At 32.1% G+C, this 16118-nt stretch overlaps 1 protein-coding gene across 1 annotated transcript in view; it reads left to right on the top strand.

Annotated features, from left to right (window-relative positions):
- nkain2 (sodium/potassium transporting ATPase interacting 2) overlaps positions 1 to 12334 on the top strand; it is a 203148-nt gene extending 190814 nt beyond the window's left edge. Inside the window, exons 6-7 of the mRNA XM_051137749.1 lie at positions 788 to 869; positions 7867 to 12334. Of these exons, the coding sequence (XP_050993706.1) occupies positions 788 to 869; positions 7867 to 7876 (92 nt within the window). The 3' untranslated portion in view covers positions 7877 to 12334. The remainder of the gene's footprint in view (positions 1 to 787; positions 870 to 7866) is intronic.
- The last annotated feature ends 3784 nt before the right edge of the window (positions 12335 to 16118 follow it).

Genomic DNA, 16118 nt, shown 5'->3' with positions numbered 1-16118 from the left:
TACAGAGTCAGAAAGCTCTTGTATTTCATCAAACAATTCTTAATTTGTGTTTTTAAGACGAACTATCCTTTTAAGTACATGGAATGTAATATTTCTGTATATGTTGAAAGGGGACATTCAAAGATTGTCCTGCTAAAAGTGAGCGCTCTGGTTTAAACTGCTGGCGCGAGCTTTGAGACTGACCTCTGGGGGTCCCCAGATAACACTGATCAGGACAAAGGTCTAACTCCACAATAAGGCCAACATAGATTAGGGGATTTGTAGGTATATGCCCCCTAAAATCTATCATCAGAATGATAATGGTTGCAGTCTTCCCTTCTCCTTCTGTTTGGGATGCACGAGAGAAACTCTCTGCTAATTCCACATCTTATCTCCTGTGTTCGTTGGTCTAGGAAACAGCCTCTGATTGCCAAAGCCTGGATCTTTATCGCACACTTTATTACCTTTGCGTCTTTGTGGAAAGCCCAGATACTCTGGCTTCCAGGGCTTGAAACAGCTGGTGGGCCCTCACAGAGGAGTCCGGGGCTAATCCTGTCAGTTTGCTTTATGTTAGCCTATTTTATAATCCAACGGGCAGCGCGCCACAAACCGGCCTCCGTAGATATCAGTCTAATAGAGGGTCCGGCCGCTGATCATCCACTACTCATGATTATCACACAGACACACGCATACATAATCAAAAGTGCTTATTTGAGTGAACGACAACCGTAAAAAGCATTCACTGCAATAAATCATCTCTTTTTTTGTCTCCCATCTTCCTCTTTCTCTCCTTTTCTTGTTTCTTTAGTTGACTTTATAGGAGGGTTTGATTCATATGGTTACCAAGGGCCACAGAAGACGTCACATTTGCAACTACAACCAATGTACATGTAAGTATCACAACGACAAATGCTTTTATATCAAAGCAAAGCTCATTTATAGTACACACTATTGTCTAATACAGTTTTAGCAGTTTTATATTTTTTAATGGTAATTTTTTAATATTGCGCTGTGTTTTATTTCTGCATTTTTTCCTCAGTTCTCTAAAGTATCTTATTAATTAAAAAAAAACCTGGTGAGGCAAATTATGTGCAGCCTAGTAAGGTCCAACTAATGTGTTTATAAATGTAAAAATAAATCAGTATTTATTTATTTGTTTGTTTGTTTGTTTGTTTGTAAATGTATTAACTTTGATTTATCAGTAATTTATCAATAATAATATTTCTACTATACTATATACTATTTATATATTATTTTTTAACTGTATGTTTCTAATTTTATCAATATTTATTTATTTGTGAGATAAATGTATTAACTTTCATTTTTTATTTACATTTATTTATAAAATATAACTAAATTTATAACAATTATCAAAATATTTATATATTTATTTATAATAATACTAATAATTATTTATCTGTGTAAGATAAATCTATAAACTTGTATTATTTTTTATTATTTTATTATTTTTATTATTATTTTATTATTAGTATTGTATATTTTGTTTTATTAATGAAATTATTCAGTTATTTTATTTATATAATTAGAATCAAGATTAATGTAATTATTATAATATGTATTTGTTTATTAATTGGAATAATAATAATTATTTTTCAGTTAAATTTAATAAATGTCATTTTTATTTTACTATATTAATGAAATTCTTAATTTAATTGTATGTTATTATTTAAATTCATAACAGAATTATCTGAATATGTATATATTTATATTATTTTCAGAATATTTATGTTTTTTTATTTATTTACTTAGTAAGTGTCAAAAAAGCATGACACTGATATTATATTTTCATATTAGAAAATGTTATATTTGTCCAATTATTAAATTATAATTTTTCTTTCTTATGTAATTAAATAAAATTAATTAATTTATTTATTTTTAGAAATTCTCAGATAGGAAAATAATGGTAAAATGCAGCGGGATTATAAAATAAATTATATGTTATAAATTAAATTAATAAGACATAATTATCCGAGTATGTATACATTTATATCATTTTTAGAATATTTAGGTATTTATGTTTTTAATAATGGCAAAATCATGTTATGTAATAGCGACACAGCCAATTGATAAATTCATTATTGGCAATTTTCTGTATAGATTTTGTGCTGCAGCGTAGTCTCAAGACTCTTGTGCTCTCGTATAGTGAGTCAGTGTGTTTGTATCACACACTCTCTGTTGAACATAGTGGACATACTGCAGAGTAGTTTTATGAGAGCTGGTCCGTGACAGACCTGGAGCAAAACAAAACGCTGAGGAGCATCTCTAGTGGAACACCTCTAGAAAATAATATCATTGTCAGTCTGGCTGGGATAATAGCTTAGGTCAATATTAGGGGAGGTGATCTGTTTGCTTAGTCTCTGTTGGCAGCTTAAATGTTTATGAGGAAGTAGTTGAATGCTCAGAGGTGGGACTGGGTGATCGCTATGAGATTTAAGAGGATTTGGCTTATTGACACTGATCTATTGGTGATTGTGTTCTATAGAGTCAGACTTTATGTCCACAATGCACTCCATTATGCCAGGAGGTGAGACAGCAGTGTTATCAAAGCTTAGGCTCATGATCTATATGGAGACAGATCTTTGATGGAAGACCAAACTGCAGTGAAGGAGGGGTTGGAGGAGTCACTGAAAATCAGTAATTTGCAATAAAACTTTGCATCAGAATGGTCTGATATTCTAGTCGGAAAAAGAGACTCTTGAAGACAGCTGTAAGCAAGTCATTCATAGGTTGATTTTACCAAAAGTATAAATACAGGCACTATCAAAACATTAAACCAGTCAGCATAGCAAAACTGGCACAACCAGTGATAGAAGTTTGGGGCGGGACTATCTGTTTGTCCAAACAATAGAAAAGGGAGTTTTCGGGATTTGAGATGAAACACTTCATCTTTAACCAGGGTTATTTTTATTTTTATTTGATTTAATTTGTTGTTTGACAGGGACAATCGACAGTCACACACACACACACACACACACACACATATATATATATATAAGTTGTCAAGTTTTTGTATTTTTTTAAAATAAAATTGTGTTATTTGAAATTATTTGAAATAAAATAAATATTTACTGAAATAAAATATTCAAAAATGTAAAAAAATGTAAAATATATAAAAATATATTACAAATATTAAACTTATTTTATTTCAGCTATAAATAAAAATAAATAAATAAACTGAAATAAAATTAATAAAACTATTTTAAAATATATATATAAAAAAGTATAATAGAATCTTAGTGATACTACAAATTATTTTAAGTTCTGTAATATGATTTACTTCACTTAATTACTTCACCTCAAACCAGGGTTATTACAGTTATTAAAGCTAAAACAGTAAACTTTTGTTAATAAAATAAATATTAACTGAAATAAAATATTTAAAGATTTAATGATTTTAAAAATTATTTTTAAAATATTAACTTATTTGATTTCAGCTATCTGCCAAAGAAACATTTTTCCCTTTCAAAAAAAAAATCATAATTAAAAAAAAACTGATATAAATAAAAAACACAACAAAATTAGACAAAGTGACACTGGAAAATACAAAAATAAAAACATTCAAAAAAAAAAAATATATATATATATATATATTTATATAAAAGATATAAAAAAATATATAAAAGATATATATATATATATTTTTTTTTTTTTTTTTACATTATAATAGTATCTTAGTTATTAAAATAAAACGTTTAAAATAAAATGTAATATATAATATAATAGTATATATAATAGTACCTCAGTGATACTATAAAACTATTTTAACTTTTGTAACATTGTTGACTTTTTACTTCTGTATGCATAAATACGTAACATATATGTACAATATAAAAATAAACAACTTTAACTGTACCCAAAGGCATCATCCAAAGTCATTTTTGGCCGGTGGGTGAGATCAGCCCTACTGATGTGAAAACATATGGCAGGGGTCCAAATGTGCCTGTCACCAGTCCTGGCACACAAGTGACACCAACGGCAAAATATCAGCCGGAACGTTCCCCGCCATCCTCCAGGGAAGGAGGGACACAGCTGAGCTGCCCAGCACCACAGTCCAGACACAGGGAAAAAACTGACTGGAATCTTGCCAGTGAAATGGGATCAAAAAGGATACCCCATATGGATTCAAATAGCAAGGGACTGTGTTGATTCACCCATAATACAAACAAATAGTCTATAGAAAATTCCCACCAAGATATGAAATAATGCAGAAAAAATAGGGTAACGTAGTATATAGATACAACTATTAAAAAAAGTTTAATTTATATATATATATATATGTATATTAATGAAAGCTTCTTATGCTCACCAAGGATGCATTTACAGTTTTTTATTTTTTTTATTTTATTCCTTCAGTCTTCAGTGACACATGATCCATCAGAAATTAAGCTTAGAAAACATTTCTTCTCATTATCATCAGTGTCGAAAGCTGTTTCGCTGCGTAATATTTTCGTGGAAACTGTATATTTATACATGTTTCCATTGTCTGCCACCAATGCACACAGCAGAAAGGTGCAATTACATGGGCATTTAGATCAGTGACAAGTAACAATGCTTTATGCAACTCCATCCTCGTCTTGTGGGAACAGATGCTGTAAAATTGGGATTAATGAGGATTACACAGAATCCAGAGAAAGACTAGAGAGAAAATTAATTATTCTCTTAAAGAGCCGCACCCCGTCTGTACCCACGGCTGCTCCCCTGGTCTTATTCCGAGAAAGCGTCTTGTTGAAGATGCACTGAATATTCACTGTCAGCTAGCGTTTTGTATTTATTACATGGCCGGCTGACTAAATCATTCTGTCACGTCATGAGTCTCTTGCCTTTGTAAATGTCAGACTCTCACTTTTCCATAATGCATTGGAGTGCTTTGAATGGCAGGTCCATCCATAAGCAGATGGCATATTTTGATATTTCAGGGAGGAGGTTTTTCTCCGCGTGCTTCTCTGAAAGCATGCGTGCGCGTGTTGTTTTGAGATTCAGTGTGGAGAAAAATAGAATAATGAAAAGTGGAAAAGGTCACAGCTAATAATTAGTTAGAAGGGCAAGACGATATGAGAAAACTCAAATGAAATGAATAGATCTTACTCAAAAGCCCTTTAACATAACCTACAGCAGCCTAAAAGTATTTGGAGACTTAAATGTACAGATCACACTTAATCTATGAATTTCATTACATTAGATGCAAATGATCAAATTAGGTGTCATCTGCAAACAAATTATGCTAGAGCTTTTCTCAGAATGACCTGTCTTAAATATCTAGTGTTGTATAATTGAAGAAATGAAGAAAGTGCTCTGCGATATCATGTCAATTCTGAGGCGACGCTTTTTGGATATTTGATTACTTAAAGGAACAGTTCACCCAAAAATTAACATTTACTGACCCTAAGGCCATCCAAGTTTTAGATGAATTTGCTTCTGCATTAGAACAGATTTGGAGAAATTAAGCATTACATCACTTGCTCACCAACAAATCCACTGCAGGGAATGGGTGCCGTCAGAATGAGGGTCCAAACGGCTGATAAAAACATCACAATAATCCACACCTCTCCATTCCATCAGGTAACATTTTGTGAAGCGAAAAGCTGTGTGTTAGTTATAAACAAATCCAGAACTGAGACGTTTTTAGCTTTAAATGTGTCCTTCATCCATAAAATTTCTGATAAAGGCATCTTTAACTGAAATATGCACAGATCAAAAACCATTAACAAGTAAAAACAGTCCAAAATAGTTTTTAACAAGTATGTTCAGTGGAGTTTGATTTAAGAGCACAACGGGGGATGGATTTTCTCACTGGATAGAGCATTATCACGGATAGAGGACTCATATTGTAGCCAAAAGCAACAGTTTGTCGTTAAAAACATCTGAATATTTGATTTGTATTTTTAAAAACAGTTTTTCAGTAATGGATTTGTTTTTTGAATGGATTTTTTTTTTTTTTTTTTTTTTTGTTCATTTCGCAAGATGTAAATTAATAGACTGGAGTGGATTATTTGTGGATTATTGTGACGTTTTTATCAGCTGTTTGGACTCTCATTCTGACGGCACCCATTCACTGCAGAGAATCCATTGGTGAGCAAGTGATGTAACACTAAATTTCTCCAAATCTGTTCTGAAGAAGGAACAAACTAATCTTGAATGGGCTGAGGGTAAATTTCCAGTAAATTTTCATTGCTGGGTGAATTATTCCTACACAAATTCGATAATTTAAAAAGGTGTTACCTAATACATTATAGAAATGATACATGTCTAAATCTGGTAGGTATAGTTGAGTCCTGCACATCAAAATAAATGCATGATGATCACTTGCTGTCAAAATAATTTGCAAAGTCTTATACAGTTAAGGTCAAAATTTTACATACACCTTGCAGAAACTGCAATATGTTAATTTTACCAAAATAAAATGGATCATGAAATATGCATGTTATTTTTTATTTAGTACTGACCTGAAAAGGTTCAAAAGGTTATACGTGCTTGATTCTTAATACTGTGTTGCTACCTGAATGATCAACAGCTGTGTTTTTTTTTTTTGTTTTGTTTTTTGTTTTGTTTTGTGAGTCCCTTGTTTGTCCTGAACAGTTAAACTGCCTGCTGTTGTTCGGAAAAATCCTTCAGGTCTCACAAATTTTTTGGTTTTGCAGCATTTTTGTTCAATCACTGTACTGTATGATTTTGAGATCCATCTTTTGACACTGAGGACAACTGAGGGACTCATATGCAACTATTATAAAAGGTACAAATGCTCACTGATGGTCCAGAAGCATTAAGAGCCAGGGGTGTAAACTTTTGAACAGAATGATGATGTGTACATTTTTCCTATATTGCCATAATATCCTACAGAAGCTACAGAAGATACTTACATGTTTCCCAGACAAAATAAGTTAAATTTACCCTGATCTTGAAATTCAAAAAGTTTTCACCCCCGGCTCTTAATGCATTGTTTTTTCTTCTGAAGCATCAGTGAGCGTTTGAACCTTCTGTAATAGTTGCATATGAGGGTCTCAGTTGTCCTCAGTGTCAAAAGATGGATCTCAAAATCATACAGTCATTGTTGGAAAGGGTTCAAATACACAAAAATACTGAAAAACCAAACAATTTGTGGGACCTAAAGGATTTTTTTGAAAAACAGCAGAGAGTTTAACTGTTCAGGACAAACAAGGGACTAACAAGAATGAACAACTATCACAAAACACAGCTGTGGATCATTCAGGTAAAAACACAGTATTAAGAATCAAGCGTATGTAAACAGGGTCATTTGAATAAATTCAGCTATTATTTCCTCTTGTGGACTATATGTAAACGTCTTTTATGTGAAATATCTTATTCAGGTCAGTACTAATTAAAAAAATAACATGCATTTTGTATGATCCCTCTTATTTTGGTAAAATAATTAACATTTTGCAGATTCTGCAAGGTGTATGTAAACGTTTCACCTTACATTATGACATTACAGAAATCATTTATGTCCTTGATCACTTGTTGTCAAATTAATTACCAAATTCTCACATATTATGATGAAATCTGAACCTGGGTCTGTTTGCATGCTAAACATAAACTCAATTGAAATTGAAATTGCCACTGGTGTCTCTAAAAAAAAACAAGGTTGCACAACGCCTGTGCATGTGCTGTTTTTTCTTAATAGGAATGCCATTTGGTTTGATATTTTGTTACCTAATACACTGACATTCATACATTTTTAATGTTAAGTGCTCCAATATTTTGTATACAAGAATATGCTTTGTCTCACCCAGCTGAGCTTAATCAACTATCCAATCAGTCATCAAAACTGGTGTTTTATGACACGCACTGTATTTCATTATGTTTGTACTGTCTAGATCAGTGTATAACACTTGTTTTCTTCTCTCACAGGTCGAAGTAAAAGGATAACTGCCTTATCAGCCAATCAAAACGAAGAGAACTGATGTTTGAACTTGTCTTTCTACGTAAATGTCTTAACATGATAGTGTCTTACGGACTGTCGGAGGAACACAGAACCGACACTTTAACCTCAAAGACTCCAAGTGGATTTTCTTTGTCTACGCCCAGTCCTTCTCCTCCAGAGCGCTGCCGTCAGGCGCGAGAGAGCCCTCGTGTGGCCGAAGCCCCTCAGCAGACTCTCATCACTAGCGGTGCAAAACGGAGGAGCAGATTGAGTCTATGTCTGCGGACAGATCTGCAATAAGAAAGACTTGGAATCGTGCAATGTGTGTCCGACTGACTGAAACCGTCCATACTTAAAGAATGTTCATTAACTAGTCAGTATGATATTAGTTATCTAGTCCTACAATCTTTCAAACAGTGACTGGAGTGGAGAGTCATTTATCCAGTTGTGTTTACAAAGGGTTATTCCAAGCGTTGGAACGACCGTCGGTGTTTAATTGCAACCCAAGTAGTTTTTCTTCTTTCTCCTGGATGTACTTGTCTTGAAAGTGCCAAGAACAGTTACGGAAAAAAAAAAAACTAAGCGAATAAAGAAATCAGTAGCTGCTAAGAGATTCATATTTTTTTTGGAGTTAAACGAAATCCAAAAAAAAAAAAACTATGATTTTATCCGTTCGACGTCACCATGGGATCAACCGTATTTGTTTGCATGAGGTGTCAAAATCTGTTGCGTATTTAATATCTTTCAGCTAGACATAGGCCGACCTTGGAAGGGGTAACAGTCGCTCCGAAAGGTTACTTGTGAATATTGTTGTTTTTTAAGACGGTGTTGAGTCTTGTTAACAAGATAACGGATAGAAACCCAATTGTAACTTCTTTCAATTTTAAGCCTTTTTTTAATGTGTGCCAGTGTTCACTCTTTTCTAGTAGACTAATAATTTATTATGCCGTGTAAGTGGGCCTTTCTTTTCGATATTCCTGTACATATTGAGAGGGGTAGGGATAGAGATGCAGTATTTCTAGTGATGTGACGTGCGAGGAGGTGTGTGGAAGAGTCTAATCAGGTTAGAACGCTTCGTTTTGTGTAGTAACAAGAACCCAAGAGTAACGAGTCTCTAAATGATTTCTCAACGCAATTGTTCCCCAACGTTTAAGCGATTCAGGTGCTCCCCCTTGATTTAGCTGTGCTGTATGGCTTCTTTTGTAACCTGAATCCTGAATGAATATCAACAAAGACTTTCTTTAAATGCTGCACTTTCAAATACCACGCATATTGTAGCCTTTGGATGATGCGTGAAAGCGTGAAATGTCTTCATTTTGGTCAAACTACCATGCCAAACGCAGCTGAATATTGCATTTTCCCCTTCCTCAACTGATAAAATATGTATTTCTCCACTGTATATTATCTTTTCCCTTAAACTGACTCTAGTAACTGTGTGGAGTTGACATATTATCTGCGGTTTGGTGTGGAATTTTCTGAGAGAAAGTGCCTAAAATGACATCCTGTTAACATTCCAATAAATGGCAATCTGCTCTCACCCGGAACGGCTGTACATAAACGGAGGGTTTGACTGAGCTGTGTTTAATCAAACCCCTTGTGAACTGCACTGGCAAAGCTAAGTGGCTTTGATAATTAATAAAGATATTTTAGCCGCACCACTCTCCAGACCTCACTGGCAAATAATTCCCCGCAGTCCCTTGCTGCAATCTTTCTGCATCCGACTCAATATGGAGTGATAGATGGTTGCTTGTTTGTTTGGGTAATGCAATTAATAAGAGAGATGACAGTAGGAAAACTGTATGATATTATATTTCATCCCCAAACTCAAAAAAAGAGAACATACTTGACCCTGGACCACAAAACCAGTCATAAGTAGCACGGGTATATTTGTAGCAATAGCCAAAAATACATTGTATTCCAAAAATCATTAGGATATTAAGTAAAGATCATGTTCCATTAAGATATTTTGTAAATTTCCTACCGTAAAAATATTAAAACTTAATTTTTGATTAGTAATATGCATTGCTAAGAACTTCATTTGGACAGCTTTAAAGGCGATTTTCTCTATCCTAACAAAACATGCATCAGTGGAAAGCTTTATTTATTTAAAAAAAAATTTACCCTTATGACTGGTTTTGTGGTCCAGGGTTGCATATATTTTGCTTTATGAAAAGTAAGACTTTTGTATTTTTTTTAATTAATAAGGAGGATTATTTAATTTGTCTTAAATGATTTATTAGAATACTGTAATGCACAAAATTCTCTTTTACCACTGTAATGCAAAAATAAAATAAAAAGTAGAAAATAACAGTAATGACATATATTACATAATACAGTCTAATAAGAATGATTATTAAGAATATTGGGAATTTAAAAAAACAAAATGGAAATTGAGAAAGAAACAGCAGGACATGTTTTAAAAAAATGATGTTACAAAATATCTTAAATCTCTTGTATATAATCATAAAATACACCTTAATGGTCTGTCAAAATTAAGTACTAATTCCTTTAAATGCCTTTAAAACCTTAATTGTCATAAAAAAAAAAAAAAAAAATAGGCCTTGTTTTATTATACGCTGAAAAAAAGTTGTGTCAATTTAAAAAAAAAAAGTGTTTGTGCTGCCTTAAAATTGAATTGAGTACTACTTAAAAACATAGATATTTGAATTGAGTAAACTTAAAACTTTAAGACAGCATGAACACTTACTTTAAGTTGAACTTTTTTTTTTTTTAAATAAAACAATATAATAAAATGACCTATTTTAGGACCTTATTGATTCTAAAAATATATACACTGCCGTTAAAAATTTGGGATCAGTAAGATTTTTTTTTTTTTTTTTTCCAAGAACTTCCTTATGCTCATCAAGGCTGTGTTTATTTGACCAAAATACAGATAAAAACAGTAACATTGTGAAATATTATTGCAATTTAAAATAATGGTTTTCCGTTTTAATATACTTTAAAATATAATTTATTTCTGTGATGGAATGCAGAATTTTCTTTAATCATTACTCCAGTCTCCAATGTCACATGATCCTTCAGAAATCATTCTAATATGCTGATTTTTTATCAACGTTGAATAATTCTTTGATGAATAAAAAGAACAGCATAAATGAACAGCATTTATTCAAAATAGAAATATTTTCTAACAATGTAAGTCTTTACTATGACTTTTTATCAATTTAACACACGCATGCTGGATAAAAGTACTAATATCTTTCAAAGAAAAAAATGGTAGTGTATATTGTTACAAAAGATTTCCATTTTGAATAAACGCTGTTAGATTTAGAAATTCTATTAGAACGATTTTTAAAGGGTGATGTGACACTGAAGACTGGAGTAATGATGCTGAAAATTCAGCTTTGCTTCACCGGAATAAATTCTATTTTAAAGTATATTAAAATAGAAACCCACTATGTTAAATTGCAATAATATTACAGTTTTTCTGTATTTATAGTCAAATAAACAGACTTGAGAAGCAGAAAAGACTTCTTTCAAAAATATCAAAAATCTTACACTCTCACACTTTTGAACAGCAGTGTATATATAATACTTTTTTTAGTTGTCCTTAAAAAGTGTTACATATAAATATTTTAAAAGTCTTGAATATCTTAATGGAACATCATGGTCCTAATATTGTATAATTAGTTTTTTTCAGCATTTTATTTATTTTACTGGATTTTGGGGTGAAATGTGATTTGGTTTTCAAGAGATTTGCCTATGTAATTGCTGTTGTTTGAAGGTGTTTAATTGCCTAAACTACTCAAAGATGAGCAGATTCCAGACTTCCATCAGTCTGAGAGATTTGTAAATACATCCTGATTCAACATGGTGCTTGATTAGACTTTATCATATCAAATAAACAGGGCAAAGTAAAGCAAAAAAAAAAAAAAAAAAAAAAAAAAAAAAAAAAAACATGTTCTCGTTCTCAATATACTTGCAAGGCACAGTCTAAGCTTACGTGAGACCTACCCTGCATTAATACATGTAAAACAAGACTTGGCAATGTTAAATGTCAAATTTGACTATCAGTAATTATGAGCTGAAAGAAGCCTGAATGAATATGAATACTTTTCACGTTCAGGAAATCTTGCATGATGCTTCTAGCCGGGAGTGTATGTGATGTCACCATGACAATGCTCTAACCAAAACTGTAAATAAAAAATATGGATTTAGAAATTAGTTAAAATTCTTGTGAAGTGTACAACATGGTCCAAACAGAATCACAAATATAGCTTTTATTTGACAGTACATTGTAAGACTAGCTTAAGCGTTCTCGTTAATTCAGTGGTCAATTATGATATTCGAAAACAAATGACACTCATGGTAGATGCTTTAAGCGGCTTTCCAGGTTGTTTTAATTGGGTTCAGTGCTGAGTTTTGAATAGATAGGCCTTTTCTATTTCTGTTCCTTTTAAAGAATGACTGTAAATAAAAACCAGACTGTGTCAATGACTCTTTATTTTGCTTCTCTGCTCTGTTACTTCACTTCTTTGCTTTATTATGTCATTTCTAAGTATAGTAACATCTCATACAGCACATAGCGACTGTGCCTAGCAACAGACTGTAGCTTTGACATTGTCGCTGATGACTGTCTTCCACTTAAAAAGGAGCCGCTGTCAATCATACGCTGCAAGCCCTGAATTTCCCTCACAGCAGTGATATGCTTCAGCATCACATGTTAAAGCTGCACACTGCCTTTTGTTCCTTCATAAATGCTGAAGGCGTTTGTTTGTTTTACAGTCATGCGCTGTACAATTGCCCAGTGGGAAACAAATGATTAAAGATCACATGCACAGACATCTAATCAGTCACGCAGTTACCTGAGCACTCTTTTTTTTAGTATCTTTGAGATACTCTTTGTTTTTTTTTGTTGTTGTTTTTTGTTTTGGTTTTTTTTACTATAGAGAGAGATGCTATTAATTTTATTCACTTTATTCTGATAGATAGATAGACAGATAGATAGATAGATAGATGGGTTTCAGTGTGTCTATATATATTTTTTATTTTTATTTTAGCTTTAGTTTGACTAATTTTAGCCCATTAAGGTAAACTTTAAAAATAAAAAAAAAATTGCTATGGAAACTGAAATATTTATTTATTAATTTATCAAGTTGTAGTCAATCAAGTTATAAACTAAATGAAAATGAGAAATGTAGCTTTAGCAACTAGCTGAAATGTTGTTTTATTCATTTATTTATTTAATTTCCATCTTATTTTAGTCCATTAAGTTATATTAATTAATTGTTTTTGTTTTATTTAATTTTTATTTCAATTTTAGTTTTATTCATTTTAGTCCATTAAGGTAGACTAAAACAAAATAATAATAAAAATAAAAATTAGAAATGTTGCCATGGATATTTTTCCTTGTTATTCATTTATTTATTTTTAGTCCACCAAGTTAAACTAAATATAAATGAGAAATGTAGCTTTAGCAACTAGCTGAAATGTTATTTTATTTATGTATGTATTTATTGATTAACTGATTGATTGATTGATTGATTGATAGATAAACTAAAAGAAAATTAGAATTATATATATATATGTTCATTCTTTTCAATATATTTTATTAAGTTTTAGTGATTTCAGTTTTAGTTTTATTAATTTTAGTCCCTTAAGGTAAGTAAAAAATAACAATAAAAACCAAAGAAAGAAATGAAGAAATGTTGCTGTGGAAACGAGATTAAATATTTCTACAATTTTAAAATATTTATTTATTTTATTTTATTTTTAGTCCACTGTTGGACTAAATGAAAATGAGAAATGTCGCTTTAGCAACTAGCTAAATGTTACTTTACTTATGTATTTATAATTGATTGATGTATTTATTGATTGATTGAATATATTTTTAGACTTATTTTAGTCCATCAAGTTAATGAAAATAGAAATATTGTTTTGTTATTCTTTTCAATATGTCTAAATATTTTATTCATTTTAGTCCCTTAAAGTAACCAAAAAAAATATTTATTTATTTTGTAATCCATCAAGGTAAATTAAATGAAAATGCAAAATGTAGCTTTAGCAGCTAGCTGAAATGTTATTTCTTTATTTACTTAATTATATTTTTAAAAATTAGAAATGTTGCTTTTTTGTTCTTTGGTCTTTTTTTTTTTTTTTTTAAAAAAGACAAAGTTACAAGAAGAAAACAAACAAGAAAAGCTGTAAATTGGCTTTTTAATGTAATTGAGAGTCTGCAAGCTGATATTGCAATAAATGCATCTAGTTAAGACAGTGAACCCTCTCTTGAAAGAGAAAAGGAGGGGAAAATGCCTCATGGAACACTTTGTTCCCTCTTCAGCAGATAGCAAGTCTAAAGTTAAGGAGGGGGAAAATCAATTGAAACTACTGAGATACTCTATGTGTGCACTGCGCTTTGAGCTGGACGTGGAGGTCACGTCATAATCTGTAAAGCCCCACAACATTTAGAGCGATTGATGATGTGCGAAACACCCAGCGTGCAAAATGGAGATCAATTTTGCTTCAGTATTTTAGGGGGATAAAACTAGCATCCAATCTCCACATTCCATTCTGTACAAAGACTGTAGGGTGTTTTAAAGAGCACAGAGGGCTTGTGCTATGGAAGGAGATGATATAGAGGGATGAAAGATCAGATTTTGCTACAGAACGCTGCTGACACTGAAGCTGTTCTCTGCACTTTTTGATGGCATAAGCACTCCCTCGCATTACCTTATCGTTTCAGCCCCGTCCATCAAACACTGAGTCTGGGCTCTGTGCCACAAACCCCATAAGTAGTTGAATCATTATTATGATGCATAATATTTTATCTGCAGTTAATGGGAACACTGTACAAAATGTAATGACTTACCACAGGACTAAATCGTTTAATTGCTGGCTTCTCAGTGCAAAGTTTCTGAAGTTTTAAGGAACGAACGATATTCTTCAATGCGGAAGTAAGCCTATGGGCGAGACTTCCGGTTCATTAAATAACGAGAAAAACTGTTTGCACTACAAACCAATGTGTTCATAATTGAAATAATACATTAAAATAATATAGTAAGACACACCAATTTGCAATATCAAGGAGCAAAACAAGCTGTTTTGTACACGAATGGACGAATGAGTACGTCTGCAGTTTCCTGCAAATTCTGTCAATTCAGTTCAAATAAATAAATAAATAAATCTCTTTTTTCCTCGGTTTAGTATCATTTATATTATTATAATAGTTGTTATAATTATTAAAATTATAATATGTGACCCTGGACCACAAACCCAATCATAAATAGCACGGTAATAGTAGTATTTATATTGTATTTGTAGCAATAGCCAAAAAACATGGTAAGAGTCAAAATGATTGATCAAAATGATTTTCCTTTTGTGCCAAAAATCATTAGGATATTAAGTAAAGATCATGTTCCAATAAGATATTTTGTACATTTCCTACTATAAATATATCAAAACTTAATTTTTGTTTAGTAATATGCATTGCTCGGAACATCATTTGGACAATTTTAAAGCCGATTTTCTCAATATTTTGATTATTTTGCAAGCTACCAGAGTTTATAGTTATAGTTGGCCAAATATTGCCCTATCCTAACAAACCATTCATCAATAGAAAGTTTATTTATTCAGCTTTAAGATGATGTATAAATCTCAATTTTGACCCTTATGACTAGTTTTGTGGTCAAGGGTCACATACTTTTAGTTGACTGTGATGATTCCTGCGAGCTTGAATCGTTCCTAAAATTATACAGCTTGTTAAAAGTGTGCTATTGTTTCATTAATGTTCTGATGCAGCATTTCAGCCTAAATGAGCAAGAGAAAGAAAAAGAAAAACACTTTGAAGGTATAACCTAAATCACTAGCAACAACCAAGAACACCATGTAGCATCAAAACCAAACAAAAAAACACCTTTTAGCAACTACATAGCAACACCCTGGCAGTCACCCAGAAACTCTTGGCATCATGCTGATGAATTTTTCACTGGCTGTTTTAATATTTGTATCCAACCTTTTGTATCCACTTTGGCACTAAAAATGCCTGAAAATATGAATATACATGTTTCAAGGCAGAGGCAGGGAGGGACTCTTTGCTTCTACAACTCAAATGAGCCTCTGTGTAGCATGGGATTTGGTCGCTTTGAACGCGTGACGCGTGCTTGAATGCGTTCTGTGACATTGTGACCCCTCTTTGGTTCGTCACAGATAATAACAGATGGTCACTCCTTAGAATTTTTAAAATTAGCCCCTTAACAGATGGACCTTTAAGCATGACTAATAT

The sequence above is a fragment of the Labeo rohita genome, chromosome 20 (assembly GCF_022985175.1).
Source record: "Labeo rohita strain BAU-BD-2019 chromosome 20, IGBB_LRoh.1.0, whole genome shotgun sequence".
Classification (NCBI taxonomy): domain Eukaryota; kingdom Metazoa; phylum Chordata; class Actinopteri; order Cypriniformes; family Cyprinidae; genus Labeo; species Labeo rohita.
This window is presented reverse-complemented; position numbering and strand designations above follow the sequence as displayed.